Source organism: Procambarus clarkii, chromosome 9, assembly GCF_040958095.1.
Source record: "Procambarus clarkii isolate CNS0578487 chromosome 9, FALCON_Pclarkii_2.0, whole genome shotgun sequence".
NCBI lineage: Eukaryota > Metazoa > Arthropoda > Malacostraca > Decapoda > Cambaridae > Procambarus > Procambarus clarkii.
The window spans coordinates 2,895,004-2,911,481 of record NC_091158.1 but is presented as its reverse complement, the minus strand read 5'-3'; the positions used below and the strand labels follow the sequence as shown (position 1 = coordinate 2,911,481).

The following is a 16,478-nucleotide window of genomic DNA, read 5'->3' as shown; positions in this document are numbered from 1 at the left end:
CCAAGAGATCGGCTCGACCGAAGCATCAATAACATACAAGTAAGGGCCCTAAAGAGCTGACTGACCTCTCGGATACAATCAAATGCTGTTCTTCTCTCAACTAATTTAAATGAGGAACAAATATATATTATTTTCTTCTCCGAGGCTATGGGTCCCTACACTTGCACCAGAGGTGGTACCCCTTCTAGGTATAATTATTTATATATATATATATATATATATATATATATATATATATATATATATATATATATATATATATATATATATATATATATATATACACTAGCTGTACCCGGCCACGTGTTCCCTGTCCCCCAGTCCTCCCCCAGTGGAATGGTAGTGTCACCCCTCACCTGTCTCCTCGGCCACCCAACCATTCCCCACTCCACCATCCCCTCTTCCTTCCCACCATGCCCCACTCCCCTGTCCCTTTGTGCTCCCCACCATTCTCCGTTCCCCCATCCCCTCGGCCCCACCATCCCAAACTCCCCCGTCCCCTCGTCCTTCCCCACCATTCCCCACTCTCTCGTCCGATGCCTTCCCAAATGGTCTGATGTTCCCATCAGAAAACTGGGAACATCAAATGATCTGATGTTCCCATCACTGAAATATAAGAAAAACAGTTACAAAATGAAATGAAAATATGAAAAAATATAGAAATGAACTATACTCACGAAATGATCGGTCTGGTAAACAACACAGCTCAATTCCAACGCAATTCACACAAAATAATTAAATCAAAATGAAAATAAATAAAAATTTATGAAAATTCAATTTATCAATGCAATCAGAAACATTGAAATGGAATTGTAACATATCTAGTATAGCATGTGTGTTGCTCTTTCATGCAACAGATGGCGCTGTTTTTTTCAAAAACATATGTTTTTACCTGTCACAGGAGTGGCATCTATATAGTAGGTATATAATAAGATGCGCCTATTCAAATGCAACGTTGTGTTAAAATTTCAAAGCAATCGGTGAAGAGTTTTCGGAGATTACAGCATGTGTTGCTCTTACGTCCAACAGATGGCGCTGTTTTTCAGAAAAAGCATGTTTTCCCTGTCACAGGTGAGGCATGTATATAGTAGATATATAAAAAGACGCGCTTATTCGAATACAACGTTGTGTCAAATTTTCAAAGCAATCGGTAAAGAGGTTTCAAAGATTTCCCTCACAACATTCGCAATACTAAATATGTTAAGATTTCATTTCAATGTTTCCAATTTCATTAATAAATTGCATTTTCATGTATTTTTATTTATTTTCATTATGATTTCATTATTTTGTGTGACATTGCGTTGGAATTGAGCTGTGTTGTTTACCATACCATTCATTTCGTGAGCATATTTTTTTTTTATTTTTTTTTTCATTTTGTTTTTTTTAACTGTTTTTCTTATATTTCAGTGACGGAACCATCAGATCATTTGATGTTCTCAATTTTCTGATGGGAACATCATATCATTTGGGAGTGCATCGAACGAGTGAGTGAGGAATGGTGGGGAGGACAAGACGAGAGTGGGGGATGGTGGGGAGGACGAGGGGATGAGGGAGTGAGGAATGGTTGGGAGGACGAAAGGATGGGAGCCTCGTAGCCTGGTGGATAGCGCGCAGGACTCGTAATTCTGTGGCGCGGGTTCGATTCCCGCACGAGGCAGAAACAAATGGGCAAGGTTTCTTTCACCCTGAATGCCCCTGTTACCTAGCAGTAAATAGGTACCTGGGTGTTAGTAAGCTGTCACGGGCTGCTTCCTGGGGGTGGAGGCCTGGTCGAGGACCGGGCCGCGGGGACACTAAAGCCCCGAAATCATCTCAAGATAACCTCAAGATGGGGGAGGGGTGAATAATAGGGAGGACTGGAAGACAGGGGAAGGTTACTGTTGCTCAGCAACGCACAAGCGTTGCTGAGCCTCAGGAACACGTGGCTGGGTACAGCTAGTTATATATAATTTTGTTTTTAACCTGAGTTAAAACTAACATGGAAATTTTATCAAAGGTAACGTAACGATCACTGTTAGCTGATATAGATCTGACTATTGGTGACCGATCAGATCTGACTATTGATGACCGATCAGACCTGACTATTGATGACCGATCAGACCTGACTATTGATGACCAACCAGACCTGACTACTGATGACCCATCAGATCTGACCAATATGGCTGACTTCGCCAGCAATACTGTCCTGTTGTTATCATAAACTTATTATTCACTAACTTCATGCAACATGTTCACCAATGTTGCCACTCTTCCTTGCTGAGAATATGGGCAGTGCAGCTCCAGGACCGTCCTCCTGGAGCTGCACTCACCTTGCGGGGGTTGAGCTCTGGCTCTATGGTCATAGTGTGGTGGGCCCCTCACCACCTTGGCTCTATGGTCATGGTGTGGTGGGCCCCTCACCACCTTGGCTCTATGGTCATGGTGTGGTGGGCCCCTCACCACCTTGGCTCTATGGTCATGGTGTGGTGGGCCCCTCACCACCTTGGCTCTATGGTCATGGTGTGGTGGGCCCCTCACCACCTCGCCTCAACTTTGCTCAAGAGAAAAGAGCATTCTCTTGAGCACTATCATGTAGAATGTCCCATATTGACTGACTCCCGACCCCAAGGGTTAAAAAATGCTGAACTCTGTAAATATTGTCTGAATACTGCAAGACTTGATGATATACTCATCCTATACCCAAGATTTACTATGCAAATATATGATATATGTGATGTAATTATTGCCTGGGTTTGTAAAAGGACTTTAGTCATGCTTTGTACCCAATAGCCCACTACAGTGTAGTGTAGTAGTGTTGTAGTGTAGTGGTGTAGTAGACCGGGTCAGATTGTTACAGATCTCTATGGGTTCATAGACCCACTACACAAAAAAAATATTTATCAAAAATAAACATTCAGGGACGTGACTTGCTGTGGGTTATGTAATGTGTTAGGACGAGCCGTGGAGAGGGGGGACCTGCTGCATGGGTGACAGCTTCTCCCCAGTATCAACCTACCATGGCTTTGCGCCCTGGAGAGGCTTCTCCAGATCAATAATCAGAGCGCAACTCCATAGTCTCCAGAGACTGATGGATGCCAACTACTAGAGCTAGAGCTACTAGAGCCATATTAGTCCCTGATGTGTGTGGTAGGGGAGCCCCCGCGGGTGTAGCACACCAGGTACCTCCGCTACACCTCTCTCAGAGGTCGTGTACCTGCATAATGTGGTCCCGGCGCACCCCTGCTGTCCTGGTCAGGATAACCTTGCTTGGTCCTCCTTCCCTGCCTCACTCTCTCTATCATTGTCCATGATACTGTCTCTATCATTGTCCATGGTACTGTCTCTATCATTGTCCATGGTACTGTCTCTATCATTGTCCATGGTACTGTCTCTATCATTGCCCCTTATACTTTCTCTATCATTGTCCATAGTACTGTCTCAATCATTCCCTTGTACTGTCTCTATCATTGTCCCTTGTACTGTCTCTATCATTGCCCCTTGTACTTTCTCTATCATTGTCCATAGTACTGTCTCAATCATTCCCTTGTACTGTCTCTATCATTGTCCCTTGTACTGTCTCTATCATTGTCCCTTGTACTGTCTCTATCATTGCTCCAAGTATGAAATCTGATTATGAATTTTGGTTTTACAAGGTAACCACTCTGTCAAAATATTAAATATGTACCCAACTCAGTTAATGATTAATCAACCAATTACTCCATGGGATAACTGGGATCTATCAGTTGATTTTGTAAATGCGCCCAAGAAAGATAGTGTGCACACTACATTTTTAAAACAGTTAACACTGTGCAGCATCACTGAGAGTACTCAGAGTATGGGTAACGATGTGTATCAGTGCTATACCGACGGTTCTGTTGAAGAAGGTGGATGATGTATAGAATTCGCATGTAATATATTTGAACAATCTTCTCTCGTACATACAGCAATGAAGCGCGTCAATGACTGGGCAAGTACAACTCAGACCAAACTTGCAGGCATATACCTGTAAGTTATGTGCCCAAAACACGTCATAGGCCACTTAACTTTAAGCCGTTCGTGATGAGCCGGACGGAAGTGCATAGATCAGGTTGCCAGCACAAACAAGCTGAGTGGTCATGGCATCAACTAGGATAGACTAGAGACAAGGCCGCGGGGGCAGAAGTGCTCATTAATCTATCAGTATACTATGTATATTCCCAGAGCCATGATGTATACTATGTATATTCCCAGAGCCATGATGTATGAGTGCCCGTTGACTGGGGCAGGAAGACCAGGTATGCATACCTGGGTTGGCTGTTAGGCTTACCAAGACACGCACAGCCAACCACCAGTCATCTTCCAGGATACAGCTTCCAGGATACAGCTTCCAGGATACAGCTTCCAGGATACAGTCGCAGCAATTACCTGAATCACCTGCCTGTTTAATGCTAGATGAGGTGCTGCCATGGCAGTACGGAGACGCGCTCTCATGTCTCGCTCTGCTCGGAAATCGAACCCTGGTCCAATTGATTACCAGTCGACAACACAACAGGACACGGGATTATGGCACCTGAAGGATGTGATTCCCTTCCTCTCTTCAGACACATCCTGTGTGATGTGGACACATGCCTGGACACATGCCCGGATACATGCCTGGACACATGCCTGGACACATGCCCGGACACATGGCCGGACACATGGCCGGACACATGCCTTGACACATGCCTGAACACATGCCCGGACACATGCCTGGACACATGCCCGGACACATGCCTTGACACATGCCTGAACACATGCCCGGACACATGCCCGGACACATGACTGGACACATGCCCGGACACATGACTGGACACATGCCCGGACACATGACTGGACACATGCCCGGACACATGCCCGGACACATGCCTGGACACATGACTGGACACATGCCCGGACACATGCCTGGACACATTCACAGTGTGATAATAGCTAGTGTTCAGTATGATCAGTTCCATGTGGCTGGTGAGTGGTTAGGGGGTTCCCCTTTTTTCTCTTTAATCAGACTGTTAATTTCATAGTAATTATTCACTTACTGCTAATTACAAAGTAATTATATAATTAGTGAGATGAAGTAATTAGAAAGTAAATTAATGTAGTATTTCAGTTAATTGTCAGTTAGTTAGACTCAACAATTACCCGGTGCCTGTTACATCCTTACTCACCTTCCAACTCCAAGTTTACTCACCCTCCAACTCCAAGTTTACTCACCGTTATTGTTGTCGTTGTTTTAGATTTAGCTACTCAGAACGAAATGTCCATGTAGCACTGGCTATGGTGAGCCCATAATTGAGTTCGGTTATTCGCGACAACCTTGTTACTCTGATATTTGGGTCAAAGTTTTAAATGGAGGTGGGGTTTCCTCCTTTTCCCCTGTTTCTTTTCCGCTTCTGTTTTAGCAGACCGCTTATCACATGCCTCTGTATGACTAACCATCCTGTGTGATGGGGATTTTTTAGCATCACCTAGTTAGCTTTTTTTGACACACTGTACTCCACTTCATATAGTCTAGGGCAGCTGCACTAATGCACATGTACCTAATATGTTAATAAAAAAAAAAAAATTCTGTTTTAGCGCACAGATTTTAGTGTTGTTTTAATAGCATTATCTTCGAGGTGGATACAGATACACAGTGTTCACTAGTGTGTCTCATTCTTCAACTGCTATTCTAATGCCTAGTTGATACCTGGTTGATGGGATTCTGAGAGTTTTTCTACTCCCAAGCCCGGCCCGAGGACAGGCTTGACTTGTGAGAGTTTGGTCCACCAGGCTGTTGCTTGGAGCGGCCCGCAGGCCCACATACCCACCACAGTCCGGTTGGTCCGGCACTCCTTGGAGGAAACAATCAAGTGCAATATTTCATATGCTCGTTAGGAGGGTGTTGAACAACCGCGGACCTCTGATGTTTATACAGTGTTCTCTGATTGTGTCTATGGCACCTCTGCTCTTCACTGGTTCTATTCTGCATTTTCTTCCATATCGTTCACTCCAGTACGTTGTTATTTTATTGTATAGATTTGGAACCTGTCCCTCAATTATCTTCCAGGTGTATATTATTTGGTATCTCTCTCGTCTCCTTTCTAGTGAGTACATTTGGAGAGCTTTGAGACGATCCCAATAATTTAGGTGCTTTATCGCGTCTATGGGTGCCGTATATGTTCTCTGTATTCCCTCTAATTCAGCAATCTCTCCTGCTCTGAAGGGGAAAGTGAGTACTGAGCAGTACTCAAGACGGGATAACACAAGTGACTTGAAGAGTACAACCATTGTGATGGGATCCTTGGATTTGAAAGTTCTCGTAATCCATCCTATCATTTTTCTGGCTGACGCAATATTTGTTTCGTTATGCTCCCTAAACGTTAAGTCGTCAGACATCATTATTTCCAAATCCTTTACATGCTGTTTTCCTACTATGGACAGATTTGATTGTATTTTGTATCCTGTATTATGTTTAAGGTCCTCATTTAAACCGTACCTGAGTACCTGGAATTTATCACTATTAAACATCATGTTATTTTCTGATGCCCAGTCGAAAACTTTATTAATATCTGCTTGAAGTTTTTCAGTGTCTTCAGCCGAGGTAATTTTCATACTAATTTTTGTGTCATCTGCAAAGGATGATACGAAGCTGTGACTTGTATTTTTGTCTATATCTGATATGAGAATAAGGAACAGCAGTGGTGCGAGGATTGTACCCTGAGGTACAGAGTTAATACAGCTGCTGTCGTTGGATTAATGTTGACTTTGATGTACAAGGATTCAGTTGCTTCACATTCCAGTAAGTAGTGCAATATTGGCGCCTCTGCTTCTGTTCCACATATATGACACTCTTTAACTATTGGGTTTATTACCTCCCAGCAGCACTTGTAACCAAGTCTGAGTCTGTGTATGGCTACTGCAATGTCTCTGGATAGCTTTTTGCAAAGCTTGAAAGAGTAGCACCCAGTGGCTTGCTCGTACCACACCGCAGTGGAGCTTCCTTCCGTTACTTTGGCTCTGTGGTTTACTCACCCTCACCCCTCCCATACCCACCACCGACCCCTCACCCACCCACCCTCACCCCTCCCTTACCCACCACCGACCCCCCTCACCCACCCACCCTCACCCCTCCTCACTTCCTGCCTGCTGGTTCTTCTAGCTACAGTCAATGTCAATATTATTCCCGTACATGTCAGCCCTCACTCAACACCATAACGACGCTGGACTTGGCAGCCGGTCTTCATATACATGTGATCAGTCCACTATCTACACCTGATAGACTTGTCAAGTGAAGAGGTATACTGAGTGTGAGTTTACATTCTTGTCCTGACCAGTGGTTGCACCATCTGCATTAATCAGGAGACATATGTTGACGTGCAAGGGTCTTCAACCTCCACAGTGTTGCTGTTGAAACTAAAACATTGTGCACCCTCTACCGGAAGTGAACAATTGTCTACTCGGTACGAACAATGGCGATTAAGAGGCATTTGTGGCTTATATATTCTTCTGTGTGGGTTTGAGGCCCTTCCCTGGCTGCCAGTGGGCCCCTTCCCTGGCTGCCAGTGGGGCCCTTCCCTGGCTGCCAGTGGGCCCCTTCCCTGGCTGCCAGTGGGGCCCTTCCCTGGCTGCCAGTGGGGCCCTTCCCTGGCTGCCAGTGGGCCCCTTCCCTGGCTGCCAGTGTGTCCCTTCCCTGGCTGCCAGTGTGTCCCTTCCCTGGCTGCCAGTGGGCCCCTTCCCTGGCTGCCAGTGTGTCCCTTCCCTGGCTGCCAGTGTGTCCCTTCCCTGGCTGCCAGTGTGTCCCTTCCCTGGCTGCCAGTGTGTCCCTTCCCTGGCTGCCAGTGGGCCCCTTCCCTGGCTGCCAGTGGGCCCCTTCCCTGGCTGCCAGTGGGCCCCTTCCCTGGCTGCCAGTGTGTCCCTTCCCTGGCTGCCAGTGTGTCCCTTCCCTGGCTGCCAGTGGGCCCCTTCCCTGGCTGCCAGTGGGCCCCTTCCCAGGCTGTCAGTGGGCCCCTTCCCTGGCTGCCAGTGGGCCCCTTCCCTGGCTGCCAGTGTGTCCCTTCCCTGGCTGCCAGTGTGTCCCTTCCCTGGCTGCCAGTGGGCCCCTTCCCTGGCTGCCAGTGGGCCCCTTCCCAGGCTGTCAGTGGGCCCCTTCCCTGGCTGCCAGTGGGCCCCTTCCCTGGCTGCCAGTGTGTCCCTTCCCTGGCTGCCAGTGTGTCCCTTCCCTGGCTGCCAGTGTGTCCCTTCCCTGGCTGTCAGTGGGCCCCTTCCCAGGCTGTCAGTGGGCCCCTTCCCTGGCTGCCAGTAGGCCCCTTCCCTGGCTGCCAGTGTGTCCCTTCCCTGGCTGCCAGTGTGTCCCTTCCCTGGCTGCCAGTGTGTCCCTTCCCTGGCTGCCAGTGTGTCCCTTCCCTGGCTGCCAGTGTGTCCCTTCCCTGGCTGCCAGTGGGCCCCTTCCCTGGCTGCCAGTGGGCCCCTTCCCAGGCTGTCAGTGGGCCCCTTCCCTGGCTGCCAGTGGGCCCCTTCCCTGGCTGCCAGTGTGTCCCTTCCCTGGCTGCCAGTGTGTCCCTTCCCTGGCTGCCAGTGTGTCCCTTCCCTGGCTGTCAGTGGGCCCCTTCCCAGGCTGTCAGTGGGCCCCTTCCCTGGCTGCCAGTAGGCCCCTTCCCTGGCTGCCAGTGTGTCCCTTCCCTGGCTGCCAGTGTGTCCCTTCCCTGGCTGCCAGTGTGTCCCTTCCCTGGCTGCCAGTGTGTCCCTTCCCTGGCTGTCAGTAGGGCCCTTCCCTGGCTGCCAGTGTGTCCCTTCCCTGGCTGCCAGTGTGTCCCTTCCCTGGCTGCCAGTGTGTCCCTTCCCTGGCTGTCAGTAGGGCCCTTCCCTGGCTGCCAGTGTGTCCCTTCCCTGGCTGTCAGGAGGGCCCTTCCCTGGCTGCCAGTGTGTCCCTTCCCTGGCTGCCAGTGGGCCCCTTCCCTGGCTGCCAGTGGGCCCCTTCCCTGGCTGCCAGTGTGTCCCTTCCCTGGCTGTCAGTAGGGCCCTTCCCTGGCTGCCAGTGTGTCCCTTCCCTGGCTGTCAGTAGGGCCCTTCCCTGGCTGCCAGTGTGTCCCTTCCCTGGCTGCCAGTGTGTCCCTTCCCTGGCTGTCAGTAGGGCCCTTCCCTGGCTGCCAGTGTGTCCCTTCCCTGGCTGCCAGTGTGTCCCTTCCCTGGCTGCCAGTGTGTCCCTTCCCTGGCTGCCAGTGTGTCCCTTCCCTGGCTGCCAGTGGGCCCCTTCCCTGGCTGCCAGTGTGTCCCTTCCCTGGCTGTCAGTAGGGCCCTTCCCTGGCTGCCAGTGTGTCCCTTCCCTGGCTGCCAGTGGGCCACTTCCCTGGCTGTCAGTAGGGCCCCTTAACTGGCTGCCAGTGTGTCCCTTCCCTGGCTGCCAGTGTGTCCCTTCCCTGGCTGCCAGTGTGTCCCTTCCCTGGCTGTCAGTAGGGCCCCTTCCCTGGCTGCCAGTGTGTCCCTTCCCTGGCTGTCAGTAGGGCCCTTCCCTGGCTGCCAGTGTGTCCCTTCCCTGGCTGCCAGTGTGTCCCTTCCCTGGCTGCCAGTGTGTCCCTTCCCTGGCTGCCAGTGTGTCCCTTCCCTGGCTGCCAGTGTGTCCCTTCCCTGGCTGTCAGTAGGGCCCCTTCCCTGGCTGCCAGTGTGTCCCTTCCCTGGCTGCCAGTGTGTCCCTTCCCTGGCTGCCAGTGTGTCCCTTCCCTGGCTGCCAGTGGGCCCCTTCCCTGGCTGCCAGTGTGTCCCTTCCCTGGCTGTCAGTAGGGCCCTTCCCTGGCTGCCAGTGTGTCCCTTCCCTGGCTGCCAGTGGGCCCCTTCCCTGGCTGCCAGTGTGTCCCTTCCCTGGCTGCCAGTGTGTCCCTTCCCTGGCTGCCGGTGTGTCCCTTCCCTGGCTGTCAGTAGGGCCCTTCCCTGGCTGCCAGTGGGCCCCTTCCCTGGCTGCCAGTGGGTCCCTTCCCTGGCTGCCAGTGGGCCCCTTCCCTGGCTGTCAGTGGGCCCCTTCCCTGGCTGCCAGTGGGCCCCTTCCCTGGCTGCCAGTGTGTCCCTTCCCTGGCTTCCAGTGTGTCCCTTCCCTGGCTGTCAGTAGGGCCCCTTCCCTGGCTGCCAGTGTGTCCCTTCCCTGGCTGCCAGTGTGTCCCTTCCCTGGCTGTCAGTAGGGCCCTTCCCTGGCTGTCAGTAGGGCCCTTCCCTGGCTGTCAGTAGGGCCCTTCCCTGGCTGCCAGTGTGTCCCTTCCCTGGCTGCCAGTGTGTCCCTTCCCTGGCTGCCAGTGTGTCCCTTCCCTGGCTGTCAGTAGGGCCCCTTCCCTGGCTGCCAGTGTGTCCCTTCCCTGGCTGCCAGTGTGTCCCTTCCCTGGCTGCCAGTGTGTCCCTTCCCTGGCTGTCAGTAGGGCCCTTCCCTGGCTGTCAGTAGGGCCCTTCCCTGGCTGTCAGTAGGGCCCTTCCCTGGCTGCCAGTGTGTCCCTTCCCTGGCTGCCAGTGTGTCCCTTCCCTGGCTGCCAGTGTGTCCCTTCCCTGGCTGCCAGTGTGTCCCTTCCCTGGCTGCCAGTGTGTCCCTTTCCTGGCTGCCAGTGGGTCTCTTCCCTGGCTGCCAGTGGGCCCCTTCCCTGGCTGCCAGTGGGCCCCTTCCCTGGCTGCCAGTGGGTCTCTTCCCTGGCTGCCAGTGGGTCCCTTCCCTGGCTGTCAGTGGGCTCCTTCCCCAGCCAGTCTCCCTCCTCTCCAAGTATTGTATGTAATGCAGACTGTAACACCCCTAAATTGTAACACCACTATAATGTATATACTAAACTAATAAAGTAACTCTACTACTTATCCTGAGTAACACTTCCTATCGGTTGCACTTGGTAACACTGTAATATGAGCTGACATATGATGGTTACACCGGAACCAAAGGTACTCTGCCAACAAGGAAATGCTACACAGGATTAACTACGCTGCCACCATCTGCCTTGACCATTGAGACTATATCAAGCAACGAGGCAAGAAACATTGCTTGACTTGGAGAGTACTTTCTATAACTGTCATTAATTATGGGACAGTTGTCAGCCACTATATCCAAAAGGCTAAGAGGATTCAACAATTGACACAGACGGGAAATTTAACACGAGTTCATTGAGACCAAAATTATGCTAATCACCACTTATAAATCCTACTCTAACACTGGCCAAGAGTTAAGAAATTTAGACATGGAACAAAACTCAGAGATCTCACACATTACCTTAAGACCTCTGTCTGTCCATCCGGTGGATTCACTGTCACTCCCGCTGTGAGATGTTCTTCACAGACCCCTCTCGACCCTGGTGCCCCGCACTCTGTCCCTAAGTCTGCTATAGGACCAATATATACACCCCAAAAGGGGGGAGGGGAGATCTGCTGTTGCTACCTACACCAAAACTGCAAGGGGGCTGGGCCACACACGCACAAACACTTAAGAATTTTCAATTAAGCTTGTTTGACATTCACCATACACTCCTCAAGAGAGGAGTTATTAATTACGTGTGTGACTGAACTTTGACCTGGCTAAAAGGGGGAGATCCATGGATGTTTACACATAAGAATCTGGGGTCTAATTCCATTGCAATGTTTGACAAGAGTATCATGAAATATTACATACTTGAAACTAGCTGACTAAGACTAACCCAGGAATTTTTTAATTAACATACAAAATAATCCAGAGGTCATCTGGGCTGACCTCTTGGAGAAGGCTTCTCGGGAGGGGGGGGGGGGGTCATGGATGTTACAGCACGACGAGTCACAATAACGTGGCTGAAGATATGATGACCAAAACACACACCAGAAGATTACGAGACGACGTTTCGGTCCGTCCTGGACCATTATCAAGTCGATTGTGGACATGATAATGGTCCAGGACGGACCCAAACATCATCGTCTATAAGGTGTGAAGGATTGAAGAAATTGTTTATGTAATAATCTAAGATGAGGTCTGATAAAGACCCTTGTGCCTTCTGTAATGCTTTTGCGCTACCGCTCACAGGATGAGTATGGGGTGCACAATAAACTAGCCGCCTTCGGCGGCAACAATAAAAAATCGTCGTCTCATCATCTTCTGAAGTGTGGTTTGGTCATCATTGTATGAGTTACTCACAAGACTGTACAGTGTGAGTGACCCAAACTTGCCCCTGCTGGTCACAGTACTCATTAAACAAGAACATCCTCGCTGGAACATTCTCCACACATGTTAAAGTCGGAGTCGTGGGAGTATCCCCCACACATAGAGTCGTGGGAGCATCCCCCACACATAGAGTCGTGGGAGCATCCCCCACACATAGAGTCGTGGGAGCATCCCCCACACATAGAGTCGTGGGAGCATCCCCCACACATAGAGTCGTGGGAGCATCCCCCACACATAGAGTCGTGGGACCATCCCCCACACATAGAGTCGTGGGAGCATCCCCCACACATAGAGTCGTGGGAGCATCCCCCACACATAGAGTCGTGGGAGCATCCCCCACACATAGAGTCGTGGGAGCATCCCCCACACATAGAGTCGTGGGAGCATCCCCCACACATAGAGTCGTGGGAGTATCCCCCACACATAGAGTCGTGGGAGCATCCCCCACACATAGAGTCGTGGGAGCATCCCCCACACATAGAGTCGTGGGAGCATCCCCCACACATAGAGTCGTGGGAGCATCCCCCACACATAGAGTCGTGGGAGCATCCCCCACACATAAAGTCGTGGGAGCATCCCCCACACATAGAGTCGTGGGACCATCCCCCACACATAGAGTCGTGGGAGCATCCCCCACACATAGAGTCGTGGGAGCATCCCCCACACATAGAGTCGTGGGAGCATCACCCACATATAGAGTCGTGGGAGCATCCCCTCCATATAGAGTCATGGGAGCATCCCCCATATATAGAGTCGTGGGAGCATCCCCCACACATAGAGTCGTGGGACCATCCCCCACACATAGAGTCGTGGGAGCATCCCCCACACATAGAGTCGTGGGAGCATCCCCCACACATAGAGTCGTGGGAGCATCCCCCACACATAGAGTCGTGGGAGCATCCCCTCCATATAGAGTCATGGGAGCATCCCCCATATATAGAGTCGTGGGAGCATCCCCTCCATATAGAGTCATGGGAGCATCCCCCACATATAGAGTCGTGGGAGCATCCCCTCCATATAGAGTCATGGGAGCATCCCCCATATATAGAGTCGTGGGAGCATCCCCTCCATATAGAGTCATGGGAGTATCCCCAATATATAGAGTCGTGGGAGCATCCCCTCCATATAGAGTCATGGGAGTATCCCCAATATATAGAGTCGTGGGAGCATCCCCTCCATATAGAGTCATGGGAGTATCCCCAATATATAGAGTCGTGGGAGTATCCCCTCCATATAGAGTCATGGGAGTATCCCCAATATATAGAGTCGTGGGAGCATCCCCTCCATATAGAGTCGTGGGAGCATCCCCCATATATAGAGTCGTGGGAGCATCCCCTCCATATAGAGTCGTGGGAGCATCCCCCACATATAGAGTCGTGGGAGCATCCCCTCCATATAGAGTCGTGGGAGCATCCCCCACATATAGTCGTGGGAGTATCCCCTCCATATAGAGTCGTGGGAGCATCCCCCACATATAGTCGTGGGAGTATCCCCCATATATAGAGTCGTGGGAGCATCCCCTCCATATAGAGTCATGGGAGTATCCCCAATATATAGAGTCGTGGGAGCATCCCCTCCATATAGAGTCGTGGGAGCATCCCCCCACATATAGAGTCGTGGGAGCATCCCCCACATATAGAGTCGTGGGAGTATCCCCTCCATATTGAGTCGTGGGAGCATCCCCCACATATAGTCGTGGGAGTATCCCCCATATATAGAGTCGTGGGAGCATCCCCTCCATATAGAGTCGTGGGAGCATCCCCCACATATAGAGTCGTGGGAGTATCCCCTCCATATAGAGTCGTGGGAGCATCCCCCACATATAGTCGTGGGAGTATCCCCCCACATATAGAGTCGTGGGAGCATCCCCCACATATAGTCGTGGGAGTATCCCCCCACATATAGAGTCGTGGGAGCATCCCTCACATATAGAGTCGTGGGAGTATCCTCCACATATAGAGTCGTGGGAGCATCCCCCACATATTGAGTCGTGGGAGCATCCCCACATATAGAGTCGTGGGAGCATCCCCCACATATAGAGTCGTGGGAGTATCCCCCATATATAATCGTGGGAGCATCCCCCACATATAGAGTCGTGGGAGCATCCCCCACATATAGAGTCGTGGGAGCATCCCCTCCATATAGAGTCGTGGGAGTATCCCCTCCATATAGAGTCGTGGGAGTATCCCCTCCATATAGAGTCGTGGGAGCATCCCTCACATATAGTCGTGGGAGTATCCCCCACATATAGAGTCGTGGGAGTATCCCCCACATATAGAGTCGTGGGAGTATCCCCCACTTATAGAGTCTTGGAAGCATCCCCCACATATAGAGTCGTGGGAGCATCCCCTCCATATAGAGTCGTGGGAGCATCCCCCCACATATAGAGTCGTGGAAGCATCCCCCACAAATAGAATCGTGGGAGCATCCCCCACATATAGAGTCGTGGGAACATCCCCCACGTATAGAGTCGTGGGAGCATCCCCCCACATATAGAGTCGTGGGAGCATCCCCCCACATATAGAGTCGTGGAAGCATCCCCCACAAATAGAGTCGTGGGAGCATCCCCTCCATATAGAGTCGTGGGAGCATCCCCCCACATATAGTCGTGGGAGCATCCCCCCACATATAGAGTCGTGGAAGCATCCCCCACATATAGAGTCGTGGGAGCATCCCCCCACATATAGAGTCGTGGAAGCATCCCCCACGCATAGAGTCGTGGGAGCATCCCCCCACATATAGAGTCGTGGAAGCATCCCCCACATATAGAGTCGTGGGAGCATCCCCTCCATATAGAGTCGTGGGAGCATCCCCCCACATATAGTCGTGGGAGTATCCCCCACATACAGAGTCGTGGGAGCATCCCCCACATACAGAGTCGTATAAGCCTCTCCCACAACACTCATTAACTTATCATTCTACACATCACGCTTAAACGTTATTAATAGTAGTCAGCCCTCGCCTCCCCCTTCACCAGCCCTCGCCTCCCCCTTCACCAGACCTACGCCCCATTTCACCTACATCACCCTCATCTTCCCCCTCCCCCTCATTCACCCAGACCTACTCCTCCCCTTACATTATTTCATCAAGACTTCTCATAACACCAAGGGGCCGCCTGCCTCCCTCCCCCACATCACCAAGGGGCCGCCTGCCTCCCTCCCCCACATCACCAAGGGGCCGCCTGCCTCCCTCCCCCACATCACCAAGGGGCCGCCTGCCTCACTCCCCCACATCACCAAGGGGCCGCCTGCCTCACTCCCCCACATCACCAAGGGGCCGCCTGCCTCACTCCCCCACATCACCAAGGGGCCGCCTGCCTCACTCCCCCACATCACCAAGGGGCCGCCTGCCTCACTCCCCCACATCACCAAGGGGCCGCCTGCCTCACTCCCCCACATCACCAAGGGGCCGCCTGCCTCCCTCCCCCACATCACCAAGGGGCCGCCTGCCTCACTCCTCCACATCACCAAGGGGCCGCCTGCCTCCCTCCCCCACATCACCAAGGGGCCGCCTGCCTCACTCCTCCACATCACCAAGGGGCCGCCTGCCTCCCTCCCCCACATCACCAATGGGCCGCCTGCCTAACTCCCCCACATCACCAAGGGGCCGCCTGCCTCACTCCTCCACATCACCAAGGGGCCGCCTGCCTCCCTCCCCCACATCACCACGGGGCCGCCTGCCTAACTCCCCCACATCACCAAGGGGCCGCCTGCCTCCCTCCCCCACATCACCAAGGGGCCGCCTACCTCCCTCCCCCACATCACCACGGGGCCGCCTGCCTAACTCCCCCACATCACCAAGGGGCCGCCTGCCTCACTCCTCCACATCACCAAGGGGCCGCCTGCCTCCCTCCCCCACATCACCACGGGGCCGCCTGCCTAACTCCCCCACATCACCAAGGGGCCGCCTGCCTCCCTCCCCCACATCACCAAGGGGCCGCCTGCCTCCCTCCTCCACATCACCAAGGGGCCGCCTGCCTCCCTCCCCCACATCACCAAGGGGCCGCCTGCCTCCCTCCTCCACATCACCAAGGGGCCGCCTGCCTCCCTCCCCCACATCACCAAGCCGCCCAGGAGACAAATCTTCCTAAAAGCAAGCCGAATGCAATTTCCTCAAAGAAAAGATATGACACGATCATTAAAAGACCCCACCTTCCTTAAGGAGCCAATATGAGCAGCTCCTGCTTGATCTGCTTGATGGGGTTCTGGGAGTTCTACTACTCAGGCATATTTCTTATGCTTGCTGGGAGGACGTTGAACAACCGCGGACCTCTGATGTTTATACAGTGTTCTCTGATTGTGCCTATGGCACCTCTGCTCTTCACTGGTTCTATTTTGCATTTTCTTCCATATCGTTCACTCCA

General features: G+C 52.0%; 1 protein-coding gene across 1 annotated transcript; it reads left to right on the top strand.

The window, feature by feature from the left end:
- Window positions 1-12,178: 12,178 nt before the first annotated feature.
- On the top strand, window positions 12,179-13,618 carry LOC123766077 (uncharacterized). Its single transcript, XM_045754921.1, has one exon. It carries the CDS (start codon window positions 12,179-12,181, stop codon window positions 13,616-13,618), a length of 1,440 nt encoding a protein of 479 aa, XP_045610877.1.
- The last annotated feature ends 2,860 nt before the right edge of the window (window positions 13,619-16,478 follow it).